The sequence below is a fragment of the Bactrocera tryoni genome, unplaced genomic scaffold, assembly GCF_016617805.1.
Source record: "Bactrocera tryoni isolate S06 unplaced genomic scaffold, CSIRO_BtryS06_freeze2 scaffold_11, whole genome shotgun sequence".
NCBI lineage: Eukaryota > Metazoa > Arthropoda > Insecta > Diptera > Tephritidae > Bactrocera > Bactrocera tryoni.
The window spans coordinates 752,362-777,316 of NW_024395824.1; the positions used below are offsets into that span (position 1 = coordinate 752,362).

General features: G+C 32.1%; 1 protein-coding gene across 4 annotated transcripts in view; it reads left to right on the forward strand.

Annotated features, from left to right (window-relative positions):
* Positions 1-22,776, forward strand: part of LOC120779893 (voltage-dependent calcium channel type D subunit alpha-1) — a 74,820-nt gene extending 52,044 nt beyond the window's left edge. For 3 of the 4 annotated variants that reach the window (XM_040112243.1, XM_040112241.1, XM_040112244.1), the window contains 12 exons: positions 1,505-1,557; positions 3,497-3,643; positions 4,946-5,417; positions 8,441-8,524; positions 9,035-9,094; positions 9,176-9,364; positions 9,425-9,670; positions 9,725-10,384; positions 10,448-10,881; positions 11,549-11,589; positions 17,511-17,629; positions 20,963-22,776. In XM_040112243.1, the coding sequence (XP_039968177.1) occupies positions 1,505-1,557; positions 3,497-3,643; positions 4,946-5,417; positions 8,441-8,524; positions 9,035-9,094; positions 9,176-9,364; positions 9,425-9,670; positions 9,725-10,384; positions 10,448-10,881; positions 11,549-11,589; positions 17,511-17,629; positions 20,963-21,127 (2,670 nt within the window). In that variant the 3' untranslated portion in view covers positions 21,128-22,776. The remainder of the gene's footprint in view (positions 1-1,504; positions 1,558-3,496; positions 3,644-4,945; positions 5,418-8,440; positions 8,525-9,034; positions 9,095-9,175; positions 9,365-9,424; positions 9,671-9,724; positions 10,385-10,447; positions 10,882-11,548; positions 11,590-17,510; positions 17,630-20,962) is intronic. The other variant, XM_040112242.1, reaches the window with a different exon arrangement.
* The last annotated feature ends 2,179 nt before the right edge of the window (positions 22,777-24,955 follow it).

The window sequence follows — 24,955 nt, forward strand, 5'->3', positions numbered from 1 at the left end:
AGAGACTTGTTGTTCTTTTTCATTGGGTGCGTTTTTTACGTGGCGGGTCCCAAACTCAGCGCACAACCCTGTGGAGGGAATGTTTCACCTTCACACGGATGTTCTTAGGCTACCCAGAGGATATTTAGTCAAAGACCGGAAGTCGTGAGCTGCTTGAGCCATATGAAAAAGAATTGTTTCTGGTCACTCTCAAGTGAATGGCGATCAGAGAACTTTCCTCACTTGCGTGAACTTCTACACATGACTCCATCCTCCGACCGACCGCTTGTGACAAAATTTAGTATGTTGTGTTCTTCTTACATTATTATTGCACAGTGTGAAAATGGACAAAATCGGACAACAGCCACGTCTACTTCCCATATAGCACAATTTTAAATTCCTCTAGATTCGTTTAGTTTAGTACAGGAATTATGTCTGTAGTATGTGCTATCTTATGACCAAAAATAATTTGAAACCAATAAAGAGCGTTCAAGCCCTAGGTATTTAGAACCCGGTACCTATAGTTGACTTTTGATCGAAGATGTCGGTCAAAGCGTATATACAGTATACATATAACTGAAATTAAGAGATAATCCTTCTCTTAGCCCCCATAGACTTAATATAAGAATTTTCGAACTTCCTGGTGAATTTGTACTGCATACCCCAACGAAAATAAGAGGACGTGTTTTATTCATAACAGTGTATCTTTGTGCCTAAAATGGATACATTTGAGCGAAAATGTGGCCTAGCCTTTATATAACTAATATTAGGATTTTTGAACAATCGTCCGATATTACTCTATATGATTGCTTTTACACCTTAAAGAATTTCCCTGGCTTTGATTCTGGCAAGTAGCAAGAATATAAAATGTTTGGTTGCACCCGAACTTAGCCCTTCCTTACTTGTTGTTATTCTAATTGTTCATGATCCACATGCTAAAGAACATCTGCGTTGCCGAATTCGCTTTGAAGACGGTGAACATTGACGTTTGTTGCGTTCCCTTATAAATGTTCTTTTATGACGAGGTGTAATTTCATTTTCGAAGTTTCGCGTTTTCGATGTTCCATTTTAGTACAGCTAACATTTGCGCCTTCTCCATTCTTTAACATTTTCTGCATCAAATGAATGTGGTAACTTTCATAACACTTTCGTCCCTCCATGCACCACCCACGAGACTTAGCTTCCAATTCGAAATGAAAATATGTATGTCAATGTGTATCTAAAACTACTACATATACATATATGTATGTATATGTGAATTGACTATTTTTGGATGTATAACATAGAAATTAAACAAAACCCTTATTTATTTGATTTTTAGTATTGCATTTGAAAATATAGAGATATTTAATCGAAATTCTTCCATTCTGCTCAACCAGCAAACTTACGTAAACGCCTATTGCTTTAATGTTTTTTATGTACCTCAAAAGGGTTTCTTATGCAACTCAATCAATGCTTGCAGCCACAATTACTAAATTACGCTGTTACTTTTATTGTTTTTTTTCATTATTTCCAAAATATTTAGGGGAAATTCAGTTTATGTTCGGATGGCTCAAAAATGAAGAGAGAGGACTGTCAGTAAGTAAATAATTTTATTATAAATTCTCAATATATGTACCTATTATAAACTTTTTAAATAAAAAGGCGAAAACGCAAAATACAAATCTGGTGTATATATACATACATGTTATAGCACATCAGTTTTTGATAAGTTAAATTAGAATTCTGATGATAATAGTAATATTATATAACCATCTCTCGGCTGATTATTGGATCATGCTAATATTTTTTAGAGATTGGGTCATAAGTAAAAGAAAGTCTTCTCCGATATTTAAGTTAGCACCCGAAATGCAAATATAGCCTTCAATGTTCAAAATTTGACTTATTGTGGACAATTATTATTAATTATTCTATTTAAGTTATAGGCTCAATTAGGAAGCTTTACGGTTAAAGATGAGTTTTAATATAATTTCTGCGATGATGCGAATTTTTCTTTAGCAGAATCATTCGCCATAGACAGTGACAATAATTAGTAGTGGTCCCTCGATGCCAGGAGCGAACAATAATAACGTGGTTTCATATGAACTTCCCAACCAAGGTCCCGGAGCTTGTACTGATGGGACATAATTCCTCTCCTATTGGCCAAAGCTGGTCTCTTCTGTGCGATTGCTTTTTTCAAGGGTGCAATTAGTGGCAGTAAAGGTCCGAAATAGGAGACCGTAGAGGAGAGGCAATCCCACCAAACACACAGTAAATCCTTCATAATCGTCAATCTTGACTTGGCCATCGTTTCCAATTCGAGCACGACTTTTCAGCAGTGATTTCCCGAGGGAAGTTTGGTTCATGAAGTATTTACTCGTGCAGACATTGAGATTATTTTGATATCAAGTCTCTTTTAAATAGTACTAAACGAGTTTTTGTACCATGTTTAGCTCCTGCGCAATCGGAACAATGCTTGCATGACGGTCGGAGTCGACGATTTCCAATTTATCGTGTTTTCGAGGATTGATCAAAATAAAAGGAAATTAATCCACGAAATCCTAAACTGCGCATGACTGACTCCTACAATATCAGAACTATAAACACTAGTGACATTTTCAGCTGCTGAGTTTGCGTTTTCACCTGTATTGAAGAAAAACTGTAAAATGTGGCATATTTTATCTTTACTGGTGGCAATCTTAGAGATGTTATCAAACAATACTGAGTCTAGCAGTCTCACAATTGTCGATGAGGTTTGATTAGATCTAAATTTGATCCTTCTAACGCCATATTGCGTTATCCATTCTCTCTTATAAAACGTGAGATATAGATTACTAAAATCATTTATTGAAATAATAATGGATTTCTTCTTACTATACTTTATATGTATATATGGTATATTATTGAATAAAATGTCATCTAATGCAGCCAAACATAATAAAATTAAATGCTTGTGTAAGTATCTTACAGTTGCTTTTTCATTTAAGAGTAGCTAATTTACGCAAGTAAAGTTTTAATGTTCCCTGAACAGAGTTTATTAAGTTTCAAACGAAATTTGTTTGACACGTCAGAGACCCTATAAAATATACATATAATATATAAATTATCTGCATCACGAAATGAATTTATTTATCTAAAAGTAGGTCCGCTGTCTGTCTGTATACATTCAAACTATTCGTTCAATTGTTAAGACATTGAATTTTTGCACCAGTACTTTTCTCACCAATAAGAATTTATCGGAACGGTCAATATCGGACTAATATAGCATATAGATGCCACACAGACTGATCAATCGGAATCAAGTGCTTATATGAAAAATTGTTGTTGTTTAAGGCAGTAATATAATCTGCGAAAAATTGTTCAGTTCTGATTACTATAGCATATTGAACGAAGAAAACCCGTGGATATAATCTTACCTTAACTGACATGAGTAATATGAAATAGTTTGTATATAATGCAGGGATAATTGCGCTATAATTTCTATATGTATGCCTTCAGACATACGAATGTTATTAATGTAATTAATTTCACTAAATAGTGGCACCTACTTGTTTTATGAAGATGGAGATGTACATAAGCCGCGGTTAATGGAGCGCGCATGGGATAAAAACAAATTTCACTTCGATGATGTTGCCAAAGCGATGCTCACCTTGTTCACTGTTTCAACTTTTGAAGGATGGCCAGCGTAAGTATTTACAGTTATTTATAGTTCTGTGACCACCTACACATTTAGCAATAATTCCCAACTGTTAGAATATGTTATTCAGTTAAATTGATAAAACAATGAAATTAATATAAATAAATGTCGAGAATTGACAGCTGAACTAAATGAACTAGTGGCTTTCGCTGCACGAAATGTTATTTGTAATAAGGTATACGAGGTGTGTTCCAAAAGTATCGCGAATTTTGTGTTTTTTCAAAAATTATTTATATCTATTTTGTCCCCTTCAAAGTAATCCCCATGAGACATTATACACTTGTGCCAACGGTTTTTCCAATCTTCGAAGCACTTCAAAAAATCATTTTTGTTATCTTCTTCAGCTCCTCCTTCGGTGCCGTCTTTTTCTCGTCAAGAGAAGCGTAACGTCGTCCTTTCATGGGCCTCTTCAGTTTAGGGAACAAGAAAAAGTCACAGGGGGCCAGATCTAGGGAATACGGTGGCCTCGGCATCATTAGTGTGTTGTTTTTGGCCAAAAAGTCGCACACAAGCAACGATGTGTGAGCAGGGGCGTTATCGTGGTGCAAAAGCTAATTTTTGTTCTTCCTCAAATCCGGGCGTTTCTGGCGGATTGCTTCGCGCAAATTGCGCATAACTTGCCAATCGATATGTTTAGGTCCTCAGCAACTTCTCTAACGGTGATTCGACGATTGGCCAATACCATTTTCTCCACTTCATTAATTTTTCGTCTGTTGTTGAAGTGCTCGGGCGTCCGGCACGCTCTGCGTCGTTCACATCTTCTCGGCCTTCTGAGAACATTTTGTACCACCGATAAACGTTGCTTCGGTCCAAGGTAGCTTCTCCGTATGCCACAGTCAACATTCGGAATGCATCCGCGCACTTAATTTCGTTTTTCACACAAAATTTGATACAGGTTCTTTGATCCATTTTTTTGAATAGGTAAAAGTCGAAGACGATCCAAAACACGTGCAAGCAAAGCAGCTGTCAACAATTAAATAAACATTCAAAATGGCCGAGCTTGTCGGCATAAGTGAGAGACATGAGTACCAACATAACGCCACAAAAAATTCAAATTCGAATATACGGAACCCGCGAAAATTCAAAATTCGCGTTACTTTTTGAACACACCTCGTATGTTGAGGAACGAATTGTGAGTTGTAACGTTTTAAAGGAGTGAGTTTAATTAAACCATAAGTTGGGACTTCGCTTGATACTTAACTTATGATAGTTAGGCAATACGAAAAACTTTCGTGCCCTTATTTATATATTTTACTTCATTACTATTCTTTTTTATTTCTTTAATTACAGGCTTTTATATGTATCTATTGATTCTAATGAAGTAGACGGTGGACCGATACATAATTTCCGTCCTATTGTTGCTGCTTATTACATAATTTACATAATTGTGATAGCCTTTTTTATGGTTAACATCTTTGTCGGTTTCGTTATCGTAACTTTTCAAAACGAAGGCGAACAAGAATATAAAAACTGTGATTTGGATAAAAATCAAAGAAATTGCATAGAATTTGCGCTTAAAGCAAAGCCAGTAAGGCGTTATATACCAAAACATGGCATACAATATAAAGTATGGTGGTTTGTTACGTCATCATCATTTGAATACACCATATTTATTTTAATTATGATTAATACTGTGACTCTTGCAATGAAATACCATAATCAACCACCGTGGTACACTGAGCTCTTAGATGCTCTAAATATGATTTTTACTGCTGTGTTTGCGCTAGAATTCGTGTTTAAGTTGGCGGCTTTCCGTTTCAAAGTAAGTAAAATCTAACACAATAAGTAACAAATTCAGTATAGTGAAATATTAAACATCCTTGTTAAATTTCTGGAACCTGATATATGTATATTGAAACTAAAAGGTTTACAAGTTTTTATGTCTTAGCTTTTCAATATAGTAAGAAGTTTTTACAGATGTGCACAGGAATTTTAATTGGAAATATGTATGTATACACTATTAGGTTTTGGTATCACATCCCAACTGACTTACAAATTTTCCAGACAGTTTTTAATTGACAATTAATACAGTTCTCATGCAAGCTATGAAGTGTACATATCTCCCAATGTATAAAAGCAATATCAACTACTTTCGTCTGGTGGGAACATTTCTCCCTACAATTCTTATATTTTTACAACTTTTTGCCCAATTTCAACCTTGATATAAGCACTGTGAAAATTATCGAAATCCGACACAACCACCATCCATTTCACACATTATTATTCTATCTCATCAGTAAAATTTACAATAGTTAAATGAAGTTTTAATGATGGTATCAGAATGAAATAGTGTCTTCAAGACTTGGCACTTCTCGAAATCAGACCCTCAGCTCGTATGGCTAACTTTATACCGAAAATATCAATTAATCCGTAAAATCTTTTTTCTGATACTAGTGTGCTCTAGTACCAAATATGGTTAAAATCTACTCAGTATGTACTATTTGTGAACAATTTACTATGTCATATATGTACATACAAGTATATGTACATTCTATAACAGCACACGAACTGAACACAATCCCTTTTTATTTAACAGTTAATTATTTTGCTAACAACTATTACACTACTTCCTACTATAACATCACAGTTTTAAAACTAAAATGAAGCATCTGGTTATGAATTGCTACCAATCACTTTTAATTTTACACCTGATTTAATGTATATAGACTAGGGTGTGCCATTTTGAGGCAACCTTTTTTTTCAACTGAAAAACAGGCTCAAAACTTTCGAAATGTGAAAAAAAAAGTCACTCAAAAGATGATCTCTTAATATTAATATTAAGAGATGCCTCTTTCAAATTTTCTGTTTTTCATATAAATAACATGAAAAAAAAAATCATTTTGTTTTTCTTATTTTTATAGTTTTGCAATGAAGCATTATAAAAATAAACTGAAACATGATTCTTACAGGAAATTTAACGCTCTACAAAGAGTCTCTGATATGTTTTTCATAAAAGTGAACTCAACTGAAGACATTCAAACTTAAAAATCGAAATATATGAATTTTTGACTTTTATTCTATTAGACTAATGCTGATGACTTTTAGATAAGATAAAAGTGGCATTTCTACCACTAATGTTTGCTCTGTCTAGAGCAGCACAGATATCTGGAGTCATTATGTCAATTTTAGAAGCTGATCTGGAGTGAATTTCATCTACGAAAATCGAAACAGTACGTGAAGATAAATTAGAAATAAATGATGAAAAAACTGTTGACTGAGAGAGTGGAAAGTCGCTAGCATTAGCGTTGGGCAGAAGATTTGTGTCTAAAACGGAATAGAATAAAGTTAATCATTGAGTTTCCCTTAGAATTAATTGTAGATAAAAAATCGATTATTATTAAAATAATCATTAAAAAAGAGATAAATTAATAAACACCACAGTGATCCACTTCCATCATGTCGTCATGGAGAGCTGACGATGTTTCTAAAATATTATTGTCAACAAATCCGTACCGAGATGTAGATTTTTGTGACAAAAAAAATAATTTCTTATCATCCGTTAGCAATTCTTCTACATTCTTCTTCGATATTTTTTGTGTAACTGATTTCTTTCGTTTACGATTTTTTTGTATTAATTTCCAACTGTTGAAAATTTTTGTCAGTTTTAATGTCGCGAATTGAAATCCACAAGTTGGTATTTCAGCAGCACATCATATTTTATTCAATTTAATAATTGTACTCTTAGAACTTTCATTAATTGTTTTTTTGAGAAAATTGTGTTCATAAAAAAACAGACATAACCTCTTTAACAATCGGTAGCTTTCTGCCGAAAAAGTTTTCATTGGTGTCACCAATTATATAAATTGAGTTATTCATTATTGGTCGGGTAATTATTATAATTACATTTAATAATTACAAAATTATAAATTATAAATCAACACCATCAACAAAAAATTCAAAAAATTGACTAAAAACTTGTGGAAAAGAGTGATTCTCTGAGATATGACAAAGAATAATGAATAAAAAATACATATGTATAACGTAAATCTGCAGGTCAATTGCTGCTGAGAAAGTAAGAACAGCCAAAATATGTATGTGCGAATAACGGATTGTGCAAAACTGAGTACAATGCCGTTTTTTTGTTCTTGAATTATAACTATGCCAATGCCTCTGTTACTTTTTGTCATTTACTTCATTCCTTTGTTTTTTATGCGCGCTCAAACATGAAAATGTTGATCGTGGAATCACTTTTGCTCCCCACTGTATAAGTATAATTTTTAGTCTCAGCAAATATAATTTTTTTTCTTAAAATAAATGTTCAAGTCATAAAAAAAGTTATCAGTATTAGTCTAATAGAATAATAGTCAAAATTTCATATATTTCGATTTTTAAGTTTGAATATCTTCAGTTGAGTTCACTTTTATGAAAAACATATCAGAGACTCTTTGTAGAGCGTTCAATTTCCTGTAAGAATCATGTTTCAGTTCATTTTTATAATGCTTCATTGTAAAACTATAAAAATAAGAAAAAAAAATGATTTTTTTTTCCATGTTATTTATATGGAAAACAGAAAATTTGAAAGAGGCACCTCTTAATATTAATATTAAGAGCTCCTCTTTTGAGTGACTTTTTTTTTACACATTTCGAAAGTTTTGAGCCTGTTTTTCAGTTGAAAAAAAAGGTTGGTTGAAAATGGCACACCCTAATATAGACAAAATATACGTGTCGTAATTTGTGTACCTTGAAATTTTAATTATACTCAGAAAACACAAACTGAATAATAATTTGTTTTAATACTTCTATATTCCAAAATATTTATATCTATCATTTCAAATTTACTTTTAGAATTACTTTGGAGATGCCTGGAATGTTTTTGATTTCATAATAGTATTGGGTAGTTTTATTGACATTGTTTATTCCGAAATAAAGGTAAGGTATAATTGTAATTATAAATTATTTCATATATGGTAACAAACTTTCAAATAAGCACAACCAAGTATTATCCATACAATTTTTATAGCATGTGTTCTTTAGTGATTATTGTTAGACATAATTACTTATCCCACAATGATATCTCTAATCAATTTAATAAAAAATTATGGATGGAAATTTTTGATAGCGGACCCATATTTGGTTATGTTATTAAATGTATTTTGTTAATAATGGGAAGAAATGAAGTGCAGGTTTTATATAGTACGTTTCTATCGCACACATTTCCTTATACTGGTAAAAGATTTTTACTACAAAATGTAACACGTAGTGATATGAGTAAATTCATTAATATTTATAACTGATTTTTTCTAAGGAACTCAATCGTTAAATACTTTAAAAATGTGAAGTTAATAGTTTGTTTATAATAATAAATTTTTTCAACTTTTCTCAAGGTTAGAGTATATTTTTAATTTAAGATATAATTCCTCAATGTTTCTTTGGTTTAAGAATAAGGATACTTCAGCTCTGCCTTGTGACATCGTGGAGGGATGCAAAGCTAAAGCCAAGGTTTGCATTTATATTTCGTAATTATCAATAGCCAAAGCCACAACTTGTTAATGGTACCGCTTTGGTTGTTTTGTTTTACAGACGGGATCAAATTTGATATCGATAAACTTTTTCCGTTTATTCCGCGTTATGCGCTTGGTTAAATTATTGAGCAAAGGTGAAGGAATTCGGACACTACTGTGGACATTTATCAAATCTTTTCAAGCTCTTCCTTATGTAGCTTTGCTAATAATTATGTTGTTTTTTATTTATGCGGTTATTGGAATGCAGGCATGTAAAATATTGATAAAATAACAATTAGCATAAATAAAAAGTAAGTGCAAAATTTAGGTTTTCGGAAAAATCAATCTGAGCGACGAGACCGCCATACACCGGAATAATAACTTCCAAACATTTCCACAGGCAGTACTAGTCCTTTTTCGTTCTGCAACGGGGGAAGGCTGGCAAGAAATAATGATGTCTTGTTCGACAGACGAAGATGTACGTTGCGATCCGAAATCCGATATGACCAAAGATTGTGGGTCAAATATTGCGTTTCCTTACTTTATATCCTTCTACGTTCTTTGCTCGTTCCTTGTAAGTTGCATATATTTAAAATAATTTGAACATTTGATTCCATAACTATCTTAGATTATCAATTTGTTTGTTGCTGTTATTATGGATAACTTTGATTATCTGACTCGCGATTGGTCGATTCTTGGACCGCATCATCTGGATGAATTCATCCGCCTTTGGAGTGAATACGATCCAGATGCTAAAGGGCGCATAAAACATTTAGACGTGGTTACGCTCCTACGGAAAATATCACCTCCGTTAGGATTTGGTAAACTTTGTCCACATCGAATGGCTTGTAAAAGACTTGTTTCCATGAATATGCCGCTAAACTCTGATGGTACTGTTCTTTTCAATGCAACCCTGTTTGCAGTTGTAAGAACATCACTGAGCATAAAAACTGATGGAAATATTGACGAGGCTAATGCAGAATTGAGAGCAACAATAAAACAAATTTGGAAACGTACCAGCCCTAAACTCTTGGATCAGGTGGTACCACCCCCAGGAAATGATGATGAGGTTACTGTGGGAAAATTCTATGCTACATATTTGATTCAGGATTACTTCAGACGATTTAAAAAACGAAAGGAACAAGAAGGTAAAGAAGGACAGTCTGAAAATGCGACTTTAACACTACAAGCGGGATTGCGAACATTACATGAAGTATCACCAGCATTGAAACGGGCGATTTCCGGAAACTTAGACGAGCTATCTGAGGAACCTGAGCCGATGCATAGGGTATTTTGCATTTGTTATATGTAGATATGCACCGGATTATAAAACAAGTTTTTTTTACATTAGAGGCATCATACGCTGTTTGGTACAGTGTGGTCATCGTTTCGACGACATGGCAACAGCTTTAGGCATGATCGGAAAAATCAAAAATCGCAGTTAAATGGAGATATTGGTGGTACCGAATCAACGCCTACCCCTGCTGACTCGTTCAATTTGAATCCGATGTACGACACCATCCGCTGCAATGTATCTGATAGCATAAATCATATTACAAAAAGTTTGATGCAAGCGAGATTTGGTTCCCAACCGACTGAAGGCGGTGGCAATTCCACTGAATACCATGACTTTAATGCACCTGGTGACATTCGTACATTTAGTGAGAGCATATCCTTGCGGCCACTTGTCATGAATAGCGGGAACGATGGTAATAACTTGCTAACTCTTACATCAGGGTACATGACAAATCAAGAAAGTCTATTTGCGACAACAGAATCTTATGAGTGAGTACAACCAAAATATATAGTTATAAAACGAATATTATGTAAGCAACTATTATACATAATGCCCGTGTTTGGATTAGTAGATGACTAAATGTTTAAATAAATCATTCACTTTGAAGGAATTATTTACATTTTAATTTTTGCCTCGGCATAAATAATAATAATAATTAAGCCAATAATTATTACATAAAAATAAAACCACAAGGAGTTTTAATTACTTGTATATTTCAAACAAATCTTTTTTTAATTTTGGTCCACCAAACACGCATCCCATTCTAAGTATTGAATATGACCTATTGATAAGTAATTCGAACTATTCTGGTGAATATTTCTTCAATTTTTATAAGATATCGAATTTATGTACTATTATATGGTACATTTTAAGTTCACTTAGCTTTGTGTATCATAAGTATCAAATAATATAGCCTACTCTAGAAAATATTCGTAATAGTTAAGTGATATTTACATAAATTAGTAAATTGAACCTAAGTTACTCGTAGGACAATTTCTTAGCTAATTACCAGTTTTGGAAAATAACTAATGTGTGTGCGAGTAAATCAGATTTTTCGATTATATGGAACGTGCTGTTGTTGAGTTCTCTAGAGATATTTTTAATTACTTAATTTTTCATATGTTTGTTTACAATTATACCGGAATTCCATTTCAGCAGCTCTACCCCCGGGTTTTCATTGCTCCCTTACAATAATGGTAAGACAATACGGAAGACAATCCTTAGGTTAAAATCGTTTATTATTTTGTTTATTGATTTTATGAGTTCTTTTTGCGTTCTAAAGAAGTTTGATTATTAAAATGTCATTATTTTTTACCTTAGCCCTTAATTTTTAATGAAGTTTCACGGCATCTAATCCACAATTCTACTAATATTTATTCCAATTGCTCACCACTGGTTATAATAAAAAAGTATACTAATTTGTTCTATAAATAGTTCTTATTTCTTAACTTTTTATAAATTGTTTTTCGAACTATCTTTCAGTGCAATTTTAGACTAAATACTGATTTTATATATAGTATTGAAGAAAATATTATATAATATTTTCCCCTTTGGGATGTTTGGAAATGAAGTTTGGCCAGTTGAACACTTTGCTCAAGCTGTTGTATGTGTTATATGTGGTCCAAAAAGTAGACATTGTAATCTGGGAAAACTTTGAAAAAATTAACTAAATGACCCAAGAGTGTTTTACTATTCCGGAATACTAACTTTTCCAAAAGGTTCTTGAATTTGAAAAAAAATCGTAAATAAATACCTATAATTTTGGTGATTTAATACGTTCGATTTATTTGCAGGACTCACGTTTACTCGTAACAAAACAGAAATTTAGATTTAGTTTCACGTTATACAAACACATGTACATTTTAATTTGTAAGGGCTGGTTTAAAGAAGCGGTCGAGACTTGTTTGTTTCTTTTCTTTTAAGTAATAGCTCCTAACAATTTTCGTGAGATAATAAGATGTGATATCTGATTTGCATCATTACTGTTTTCATACCACTTTATCAAGGTATTGATGCATTCAACTGCTTCCGAAAACTCACTTTCTGTTATTACATATTCTCCTTGATAACTGGTTCTTCAACCTCATTGCCGAAATCTGCGTCATCTTCCGTATTTTGATCGTCGTTCCAATTTTCGATGTCTTCACTGCTGTCGTCAACACCTTAACCTTGGATAATAACGATTATACCTCTTGAAGTCGTCTGAATTCATCCAAGACTTTTGCGATTTAACATATTCCAATGGGATTTACCAATTATCCATGATTCTATGATTTCAACTTATGAGAACCATCTGCGCTCTTTTTCTCTCTTTTCGTAAATTTATGCCGGTATTCTGCTTGTCATTTTAATTTTTGGCATTAATCTGATTTGCAATGATTTTTTCTGCTTTGTTGACATTTTTTAATTCACTACTATACACAACTCACAAGTTCAAACGCCCAAACAAACAAACAATGTATCGGGTGATTTTTTAAGAGCTTGATAACTTTTTTTTAAAAAAAAACGCATAAAATTTGCAAAATCTCATCGGTTCTTTATTTGAAACGTTAGATTGGTTCATGACATTTACTTTTTGAAGATAATTTCATTTAAATGTTGACCGCGGCTGCGTCTTAGGTGGTCCATTCGGAAAGTCCAATTTTGGGCAACTTTTTCGAGCATTTCGGCCGGAATAGCCCGAATTTCTTCGGAAATGTTGTCTTCCAAAGCTGGAATAGTTGCTGGCTTATTTCTGTAGACTTTAGACTTGACGTAGCCCCACAAAAATAGTCTAAAGGCGTTAAATCGCATGATCTTGGTGGCCAACTTACGGGTCCATTTCTTGAGATGAATTGTTCTCCGAAGTTTTCCCTCAAAATGGCCATAGAATCGCGAGCTGTGTGGCATGTAGCGCCATCTTGTTGAAACCACATGTCAACCAAGTTCAGTTCTTCCATTTTTGGCAACAAAAGTTTGTTAGCATCGAACGATAGCGATCGCCATTCACCGTAACGTTGCGTCCAACAGCATCTTTGAAAAAATGGCGCTACATGCCACACAGCTCGCGATTCTATGGCCATTTTGAGGGAAAACTTCGGAGAACAATTCATCTCAAGAAATGGACCCGTAAGTTGGCCACCAAGATCATGCGATTTAACGCCTTTAGACTATTTTTTGTGGGGCTACGTCAAGTCTAAAGTCTACAGAAATAAGCCAGCAACTATTCCAGCTTTGGAAGACAACATTTCGAAGAAATTCGGGCTATTCCTGGCCGAAATGCTCGAAAAAGTTGCCCAAAATTGACTTTCCGAATGGACCACCTAAGACGCAGCTGCGGTCAACATTTAAATGAAATTATCTTCAAAAAGTGAAATGTCATGAACCAATCTAACGTTTCAAATAAAGAACCGATGAGATTTTGCAAATTTTATGCGTTTTTTTTTAAAAAAAAGTTATCAAGCTCTTAAAAAATCACCCGATATATACCTCGCGACACTGACAATAATTTTTTACATAGAAATTCGGGGAATACAAAGCATTTCTTGCCAAAGAAACGGTTGGGTTTGAAAAATAATAGAAAAGTTCAAAAAAGTTAACCAAAAGTTACGTGGAGGCTCAAAACCGGTCAACTTAGCTGAATGTTTAACTTTTTCGCGAGTTCACTTTTGCGCGATTCTACTGTATATGTATGTAAACAAAAATTACTGTATCCTGGCAGTAAGCTATGGGATGTTATTTTATTTTTTTATTTCTAAAAAATTATGCAAATGATTCGTACATGAATATTGAACACATGCTTATGATCTTAAATAATTTTTTTATATGAATATGTCCGTTCCCTGGTTCTAAGCTACTTCTCTAGCAAATGTCAATTAATTTGGTTCAGCCGTTCTTGAGTTCTTCTTTGAGTTAAAAATTGTGTACCTTTCTTTTATATTATCCGTTAGGACCATCTGCAGGAATAAACGAATAACCCTCAGGTCTTACGGTGCTTAGGTCTGACGTTATACAAATAGATAACAAAATTGGGCTTCACTATATACATATACATATGTATGCAGTATACATATTAGATATGTGAGTTTCTTTATTAAGAAAATTTTCAACATGCAATAGTTTCCTCAAATGGACAAATGTAAAGTAAAGTAGAATTTCATAAAGTCGATATAATTTTATACTAGATTCTCAATGATTTCATAAGAAAGTACAAACAAATTTATAAATGCCACAATTTTTTCTTTTCCTAGTTCCAATGGTTTGAGTCAAAGGACCTCGCATTGCTGAAACATCGTATTGGGAACATTTTTAGAAGCGTATATATTTAATCATATATACACATTAATTTATGTATAATTTATTAATTTATATGCTTTTATATACAAACAGGAACAATTTTTCATAAATTAATATCCGATAAAATTGATGAATTTAATTTAAAAACGAAGTGTTATTTGAAATGTGATTGAGGTAGGTTACTAACGAAAAGGGCATCAAAATTTTTATAAGTATTTCAGTGTATTTGCCAATAATTGCATCCGATCTTGCAGTTATAACACCGGCGATAGCGTCGCTACACTCTCAACATTAACAAATGGAAGTTCGTCCTACACATTTCAACAGGTTCAAATTACATTTTATTACTAAAAATATGACATATCTTATTCATAGTAGTTTCTCACAACATTTCCTTCGACCCAAACTTTTGTACATAATAAAACTTATGTGGATCGAAAATGTTTGTTCTTATACTATATATATTTTAGGAATTCGCGTTTACATGTTGTACCTAACTATTATTCGTGTGTGACTATGACTACGTAAATCTCGATAAATGCACACAACTTCAAAACAATAGGTAGAATCCTCTTAAGAACTCAACATTGACTTTTATTGTTTCATAAATCTAGTTATTGTAATCAAACAAATTCTAAATTTATAATTTCAACATTTCTTTTAATACATGCATGTGTTCGTTAGAGAGTAAATTTCTTTAGTTAGAATGTTTTATATAATTATTATACAATATATTTCATCGAAGTGTACGTAATTGAAAATTTATATTAAATTCAGACTTTTTATTCACAAACATAGGAATATTTACCCATTTTTCATACTTTTCATTAAATTAACTTTCACTGGAGGTAACTATTTTTATCGATTTATTTATTATTAACTCAATTATGCTACTTTACTTACTAATGTATTATGAACTTTACTTAAAAGAAACTGTTTTGACATTTAAATATTTTTATACGTGTCTCAAGAACACACATCACCATTTTTGAAAACAAAAATATAATGTTAATATAATTATACGATCTCCGACAGCACTAAAAACAATGATCCTCCGCTGATGAAACCAAAAAATAAAGATTTCTCCTTAAACTAGAAGCTATTATTCGCCCAATGGCCAACGATTAAAAAACAAAATCAAGAGTTTACAAAATGTCCGCGATTTAAGAAAAAGTTAAAAGTCCAAGTTTTGGTCGATTTGTCCTACCAAAATTCGATTGTTGAACAAATCAAAAAACATACAGAATAGGCTGACAAAATTTTAGTAATGATCGGATCATTGGTGTCGAGTTATGACTGTAGCAAATTCGAAAAATGCTGTTTCAAAAGAAATATTTTTTTCGAAATTTCAAATTTGGTATGCCCATTTAAACACACCTCTCGGAAAAAATTCGTTTTTTTGAAAACTCGAACTGTGATATTTTAATTTTTCGTTAGCCATCTGTCGTTGTATTAAAAACAGACACACGCTAATATATTTCTCATAGTATTTACAAGTTGAATAAAAGCTTTACTCTATACACCTACCCCAAATTATAAATGCATGTATATTATATAATAAAAATTTTTCGGGTTCGTTTTTTTTTCTGAAAATGATGCCTTCCAACCAAAAGAAAGTGCAGCATTTTAAGCCCTTCTCAAAACGTAAGGGTAGGAGTTGGCTAGCGAGCGTATAATATATTTATCTTTTTTGATAGTTACTTTTTTAATAAAATTGCTGGAAATTGAGAATGGGTTAGTTAGCATTCAAGGTTTAATGCCGCATTTATATAATATTGCCAATTAATTAGGCAACATTTATATCGAGAAAAGAAAACGCTATTAGTCTTGTCAAAAGTTCTTTTACAAGGTCAGACTATTATAAAATTCAAACTCAAATTCGTAAAACTTTAAGCTGGTGGCTTAACCGCTAGTGCTATATATATAATTTGTAATTGCAATTAAATTACCTTTTCAATTAAAAAAAAAAAAAAAAAATTGAAACTGTAATACTTTTCCTAATAAAGTAAATTTTATTTAATAATGGATATTTTAGATGATTCGGTTCTTTAATCAATAGCAGCACGCACAGTTTTTAATGGTATTGACGTCACTGCTCAAATTAAAGATTTTGATTTTGATTTTTTGAGTCTTTTAATTTCTATCGCGTATTCAACAGGCCTTATTGATATGATAAGTACCTAAACGAAACTCAGAGAGCATCTTTTTCTGTTAGTAATATGTAGTAATGCCAAAAATATACTGTCAATACTGTCACAACCTCCTAATGTGGGTAAAAACTGAATATATTTCAGATTGACTTTTGAGTTTACTGTGTGAAGAAAATAAATTTATTCATCTTGATGATCTTGACTTGCATTTTTGTATGTACGCATTGTTTACATTATTTCTGGAGTTTAGAAATCTTGCTTCTCATACCTGTATTGCAATAATAAAATCTTAATATTATATTATATATCTTGTAGTGGTACGATAAAAGTTCATAAATTCATTCATACGGTTTTTGTCTGGCTTCTATATTATTGAAAAGTGCAGGAAAAATAACAGATTCATATGTACATTGAAATTACAAATTGAGACAGATTATAACCCAGGAAGTAAGTCTGGTAAATATCTTCATTTACGTTTGTGTAAGATGATTTTTAATGATTTACTAATAATGTAATGATGTACTCGTAATACGGTTATATGTTTGTAGCTTGCCAGTAGATATTGGAGTTGAGTTCAACACTAATCCTCTAAATTTTGTTTATATACGAGTATGTGGATGCACTATATATGTATATTTAAAATATAAGTTTTCTAAATGATATTTTTACAACACTTTTTAAATAAATTACAGCAAATGGTATTCGTGGCCACGATCGTGCGATGCCAACAAAAATAGGTAGCCCTTATGATCCCCATCCTTCAGCAACTTTATCTAAAATCAACGGTCCTGCAGAAAGTCTCGTTGGCGGGGTACGTAATGTCATTTTTGATTATGGTATATATAAAATAGAGCGGATCGATTTTTTTACTATAAAATCGCAAATGCGGAAATATTCTACGAGTCATTCTGAGCAATTTTGCTTAAGAAGCTATGAGTCTTAAACCGGTTTCGAGCCACCGATTTTTAAGGCAGAGTTTAAAAGACTGAATAATCGGTTATGTGGGAGATGTATTGTATGTTAAAGTTATATGATCTGACCAATTCCGACAAATGATCAACAGAATATAAAAATGCCCCTATGTATTAAAATGTGTTGGGATATCTCAAGAACTGGCGAAAAGATTTTTATATCTTATGACAAATTTGTGTATAAAATTTTTAAATCGCTGCACACTGGTCGATTTCATAAGCCAAAAATAAAAAAATAAAAGTTTGAAATTTACCACTGTTTGTATCAAGGCTATTTCTTAAAACACCAATACAACTAACGGTAAATATATTTTTGGTATATCCCATTCGTAGGGGCTACGAAAAGCAAGAGAAGTGAGACAATAGAAACACACGGACTGTGCAGTGAAAATAGCATAAAAATTAGCTCTTATACTCGTAATAAATTAAATTGCGGTTTAAAATCGTGTTTAATCCCCATAAATTGAAATAAGTATTGATAATAAAGGCATATATTATATAACAAAGTAGTTTTTATCTAATAATATGTTGTTTTGTTATTTTAAAACGATTGTTTTATAAGTGCCCTTTTGAGTGGTATGTTTTTCCTAATACATCGATTTAAGGTATACAAAAAGTTGTGATCCCTGTCTCGCCCTTAAATGAGTCAAGCTTGTTTATATTAGTTAATGTTTTCTAAGTCTATGCTTTTGATTTCGGCTGCAACTTTTTGCAACTTTCTTTGTTATTCATGTTATTCTACCAGGCATGCGATTTTTTGGGTGTTATTTTTTATAATTTTTTGTATTTACGTGTACGTAGTATATTCGTGCCCATTTTATTGTTTTTTATGTTTTTTCTCATCATACATATTTACACATATTTGAGCTTTGGTTTTCATTTTATCATTTTCTCACTTTTATCAAATGTTTGTTTTATTCGTACATTTATTTAGGCACATCATATCGGTGTAAACTTTCATGCCTGTATATTTTTGAATTTTGGTGTTGAGAAAATGTGTGAAGAAATATCACTTATCACCTAAGCAAATTTAATAAAGCTTTATTATTTGCTTATTAGAAGTTTCGTTAACAAAAAACTTGATATTAACTTTTAAAAAGTTTCAAAGGAAAAACAGTTATCCTGAGCCAATGAAGGTCCCAGAATCTGATGTTGAGTTGAGATAAAAAAATTATTGGACCACATTGCGTCAGAAATGAAATTAATGAACGGAATGAGTCCTCTAATTACCTATTATCAATAGGAATATGTGGCTTTGATGGCAATTCTGGTCAGAGCGAATATACGCAGAAATTTTAAAATAATAATTTGGAAGACAATAATTTATTTGTCACGGCATATGTTCCTGTATAACTGATAATAAAATCGCAAAATGATGAAGAGCACAAACAAATTTGGAAAAACTGCAGACCGACCATCGTCCACCCGCTATTGCCGTCCTGTTCGAATTCAATTTGAAAAGGAATTAGTTTAATAAACCCTCAATGCACTAGATTTGCGCTAGATCCTGCAAAGGAATTAACTTCAAATTTTTCTTCCTTCGTCAGTCCTTAAAATTTTAATTCACGCTCCTGATGTTATTCACTATGCACCAGTTTCTATTGTAGAGCGCACATAAGAATCTACTGAGTCAAGCAAAAAGGACGTTAAGATGTATCGACTCCATCATACATGAAAGAACTAACGGATCGCAACAAATCAGGACTTGTTAAACCGATTGCTTTTGAGCTTAGATCCTTTCGTCACCAGTCAAAGAAACTATCATGCAAAATTAAATCAATTTTATTAAAATCAGTTTTTGATTTAGTTGAATAATATTAAAAAAAATCATTTCTTCGTTTATCAAATTTTTTAATTTAATATAATTAATTAAAATTTGTTACCATCGGGGAGTGGCAGAGTGGGAAACGGGAGAGGGAGTTTTTAAAAAGCTTTGGCAACAGTTTCACTTTTTATATATGCAGTGGAAGTATTTTTGGCCGCTGATTCCATACAAGACCGACCACTGTGCGCTGGCTCGAAACTGGGTTTTGACCCACAGTGCACTAGGAGAAGATGTTCAAAATGATCCGTAGAACATTTCCTGCTTACGCAATTTTTTTTTAATTTTTTGGCTCGCTGTCAATCGACCCGCTCTAGTGTATATATATAATAGAATTGTTGATCCACGCAACTTGGTTGATAGGAGATATGATAAAAGTTGGAGTGCTTTTAAAATTTCGTTTAGAATTTTTTCCAACAAAGTTTTAAAATGTTAAGTATATAATGAATAAAAATAGACCGTTTTCTTCAAATATGTCTCATATGTTGTTTATTCAATAGGTAGATTCTCTTGTTCTTGCAAGATTGCATGATGACATAAAATGCAAAAATCCTATACCGAAATAATCAATTCCCATTGCGGAATCGAGTGATATATGAACAGCTTACTCGGTCAATTTATTGTAAATGGCTATTATGCTTGACTATTGTGAATTGGCGAACCATCTGCATTTATTCTTAACAAAAAACTGTAAAAAATGTTTAGAAATTATAAAATCTATTTAAAACTTACCTTCCTCAACAATTTAACGGTGAAATATGTCTTTATGTACAATGCAGCTGGCACAGGGTTGTAATTATTTTATTACATGCCTTTGCACGGAAATAAACATGGGGTTTGGTGTGACATATTTTACAGCCATTGCAAACATTTTTCTGCGTCTGTTTTGTGTCGTTGGAAAATTGGAAAATTCTAAAATTCACGCAATACGTGGACCGTGCAAGGGTTTTGCAAGAGCAGGGGAATCCTGCTAATGTATTCCAAATTCTGAACAAATTCAGCAATGCAATAAAAGAACAGTTTTACATATTATAATATGGGAGATATTCGAGTGATTTCTATTTCGTTAAAATGTGAAAAATAAAGTAATGGAATTGAAATACTGCTTTCTAAACTAAGTATCATAGAAAATATCATATCTTTAGTATTAGCGCTAAGATAAAATTATTCCTTTAGGATTTTTGTTAAATAGTTTTTTTTTATGTTTTTTTGTTAAATTATACTCCATGGAGGAAAAGTATTAATACACCCATTATACGACGGTACGAATGCAACAATTCTATTTGGTACTAAATAGATTGAGTTGGTTTAAGCCAGCTAAAAAAATATATATTATATTATATTTATGCAGGTACTAGTTGCAGAAGGTCTAGGAAAATATTGCGATTCAGAATTTGTTGGTCAAGCAACTCGAGAAATGCAAGAGGCTTTAGATATGACGCTGGAGGAGATGAATTTGGCTGCTAAGAAATTACTAGCAAACGAACAAAGTACTGGGCGGAAATTATTCGATTAATTGTTAAGTTAAACAAAATTTAGCTAAGTACGAATTACTAAAGTATCCCCTAAACGAAATTTATGGGAAAATAAAACAACCAACAATGTAAGATGCTTAAATTCGCGAAAATCGTACAGTTCATCATCAGAACGAAAACCTATAAAAATAATACGTTTATATTAAATGTCAATTGTTTCTCACAGTAAAGCCAAATATATACATTAATATCTAAATTTATTTATATGTATAGATGTTAAATTTTTTTGAGTTAAAGTTTAAATATTAAGTTTGAACGATGCGAATGTATAAGTTATCGATATATATAAGGGATGATATTATAATTATTAGAATAACTAAGATAATATCTTATTTATATATAAAAACAACAACATGCTGTTAAATATCTTTGGTAAAAGTAAGAAATCGGAATATATCGAAAGACAAATGGGATCATTTCGTCACAAGAACTGGTGAACAGGAATTAAAAATCAAAATTTTAATTAAGAAAATCTTATAATATTCATATACCCATGTTAGTAAAATGATTTTATTATAATTACACTATGTATTATTTTGGTTTTCATCGGTGAGCTTGAACCTAAGCTATGAGCTATAGAGGTCCGATGTGAACAATTTATTCGAAGATTGTAGAAATGCCTTCGACAATAATGTATGCCGAACAGATTAATATAATATCTTAAAAGTAGAGGTGGACAAACAGACGCACATTGCTAAATCGACTCAGCTCGTCACGCTGATCATTTATGTACATACATACGAGTACTTTTTAGCGCAAAATTTTTATTTGCATTCTGCTTTCGCATTACAAATAAATTAACAAACTTTTCCCAATATAATTATACCATTTTATAACATACTCTCTGTCAAAGTATCACCACAACGTGCCCATTATATATATACTAAATACATATATACGTTGATGTTGGCCATCTGGTCTACAGATTTAGGCAAATTACATACATATATGTGCAGGTGTATATAAATATTAAATATTATTGCTATTCAAATAATTTAATTTTTCAACATTTGTATGTATACCTATATATCATATATGTTTGGTTTAATTTTCTACTATCTTTGGTACGTGCTAAAACACAATAATTTTTGCACGTGAATATTAAAATACTGATTTATACCTGAAGAAAATTATACGAGTATACTCAAATTAAAGTGTCTAAATTTAATTTTTTTTTGATTTTGAACAGCAAACACGATGTTAAAAATATGTAGAAAGGAAACATCACTAAAGGGCCTTAAAAATTCGTTCGTCGTTTTACCTGTGAGAGCATAATAAAATCTTAAATATAATATATAATATCGAAGGTACTTTAATGTTTTACTGCTTTGGGGGTCACTTTGCACATTAATGTTTGTATACGAATACATATTTACTAGTACATACTATTCAAACTCTCTGGCCTTATAAAATTTAGCTACAATGTATGTACTATATACAGACCTGTATATATTAATAGGTATATATTTAATACTATAAATATATCTCTAACTAACTTTGAGTCTTATATAGTTTTAAAATAAGTAAACATCAAAGGATTGCCTAGTATTGTTTCTTTACATTGTTATTGTCTTTATATAAACATACAGTGAATCAATAAAGTTTACATACGCCTAGTTCTATTAAATTACGACAGGTTTTTGTTTTTTTTGTAATTAATAAATTTTGTCTTTTTACTATCCATTTCACATTACATTACACAAAAAAAAAAATTAATGCTCAAGCTTAAAATGCGCCTAATTCATATCAAAAAAGTTCGCATACACTAATGATTACACTGTGGAACATTTTTGGGATTATTGTCTGGGGTGTGAGAAATTCCAAGTCAAGGTGGTGGTACTAGGTCAGTATAGTATAGGGTTTGGCGTTCGTATGTGTCAGTTTTTTTTATGACCTTTAAAATGTTTTCTTATCTTGATGTTTTTTCGCTTAATTGTAACATTTTGGCAAAAAAAAAAATTTTTATGAGTATACTCAAATTAAAGTGTGTAAATTTTATTTATTTTTTGATTTTGAGGCAGCAAACACGATGTTAAAAATATGCAGAAAGTGGCAAAAAAAAAAAAATTTTGCCAAAATGTTACAACTAAGCGAAAAACATCAAGATAAGGAAAAAATTTAAAAGGTCATAAAAAAACTGACACATACGATCGCCAAACCCTTTGAGGGTTTTACTATACCGACCTAATACCACCACCCAGACTTGGAAATTCTCACCCCCCAGATTAGCTGTTGTACTGTGTCATTTACTTATATAAATCAAAAGTGTTTACAGCAGTTTTTGACGTACCAGGTTGTTCAATAAGTTTTGTCGTTCGATAAGAGAGGGTGTGGCTACCAGCCCTTTTTTTTGAAGTGAAACTTCTTTAGAATCGTGATTTCAAACCGGATGCAAAACCGGATGCAACGGAAAAAACGACAGGTAAGAGACACAAATAAGAAAATGTGTAGGATGAGACCAGGAAAGAATTAGACATAAATATACACACTATTTTATATTATCGGCATTCTTAGGCACATTTGTCTGTATGTTTACGAAAGCATAAGCGAGCCACATACATATGTACATACATTCATAATAACAAAGCACTGACGCGACGACAAAGCGCCACAACGTTGTGTTGTTGGTAGAAAATCCGAGCAGTGCCGAAAGAAACTAACAAACGATCGCCGATTGTTACCGCTTCCCTTGCTGCTCGAACAGCTTCGCCAACAAGCTAGCGTATATACATATGTATGTATGTTTTAGTATGAGCTTGCATACATATCGACGCTGATTTGATTTTTGAATTTTTTTTTAAAATTGACAAATATTGTGGAATTTGCGCCTGCGTTTATGAATGAAATCGTTTTTGTTGTAAAATTTACTATATTTGGGCTTCCGGCTTTTGGGCTAATTTGGCTGCCATATTGACTTGTGATGCTTCTGCTATTTAGACAATTGTTGGTTTTGTAGAACAGTGATTCAATTTTTCGTTGGTGACATATTCACATGTGTACGCATATGTATGTTTGTATGCTTGTGAATTATTTGTTCGGCAATGTATACAAATATATGTACACACATACATATGTACATCCATATTAATATTATAAATGCGAAAGTAACTCTGTCTGTCTGTTACTCTTTCACGCCTAAACGGCTGAACGGATTTTGATGAAATTTGGTAAGGTGATAAATGATAACCTATAAATGGTCATAGGCTATAAATAATCACGCCATCGTTCTTAGGGGGTAGGCAATAGGCATATAATTAAATTGAGTTAGTAATTTTTAGTCGTTTTTGTTGGGACTTTTGCTCTTTCACGTCTAAACGGCTGAACGGATTTTGATGAAATTTAGTAAGGTAATAGATGGTTACCTAAAACGGATATAAGATCAAAATGATCACGTCATCGTATTTAGGGGGTAGGAAGTAGGCAGAAAACTGAATTGAGTTAGTGATTTTTTTATGGTTTTTGCTGGGAGTTTTGCTCTATCATGCCTAAACGGCTGAACGGATTTTGATGAAATTTAGTTAGGAGATAGATAGTACTTAGTTACATTTTTATTATTAGGTAGTAAAGGTAGCTGTTAGATGTAGGTATTTTCTTAAAATCATTCATATCTCTAGGTTTACTCAGATACGTATTATTCTTTATTTTTGCAGTCGCTTTCATTTATTAATTCTCAATTCATGTGCATGTTCATATGTATATTATGTAGCATATTGTTTATGCTACATGGTATGGTATTGTTTTCAAGTGCACAAGTTTTGGGACCTTGGGTTTGTTTTAATGTAAGTACATTTACAAACAGTTGCTAAAAT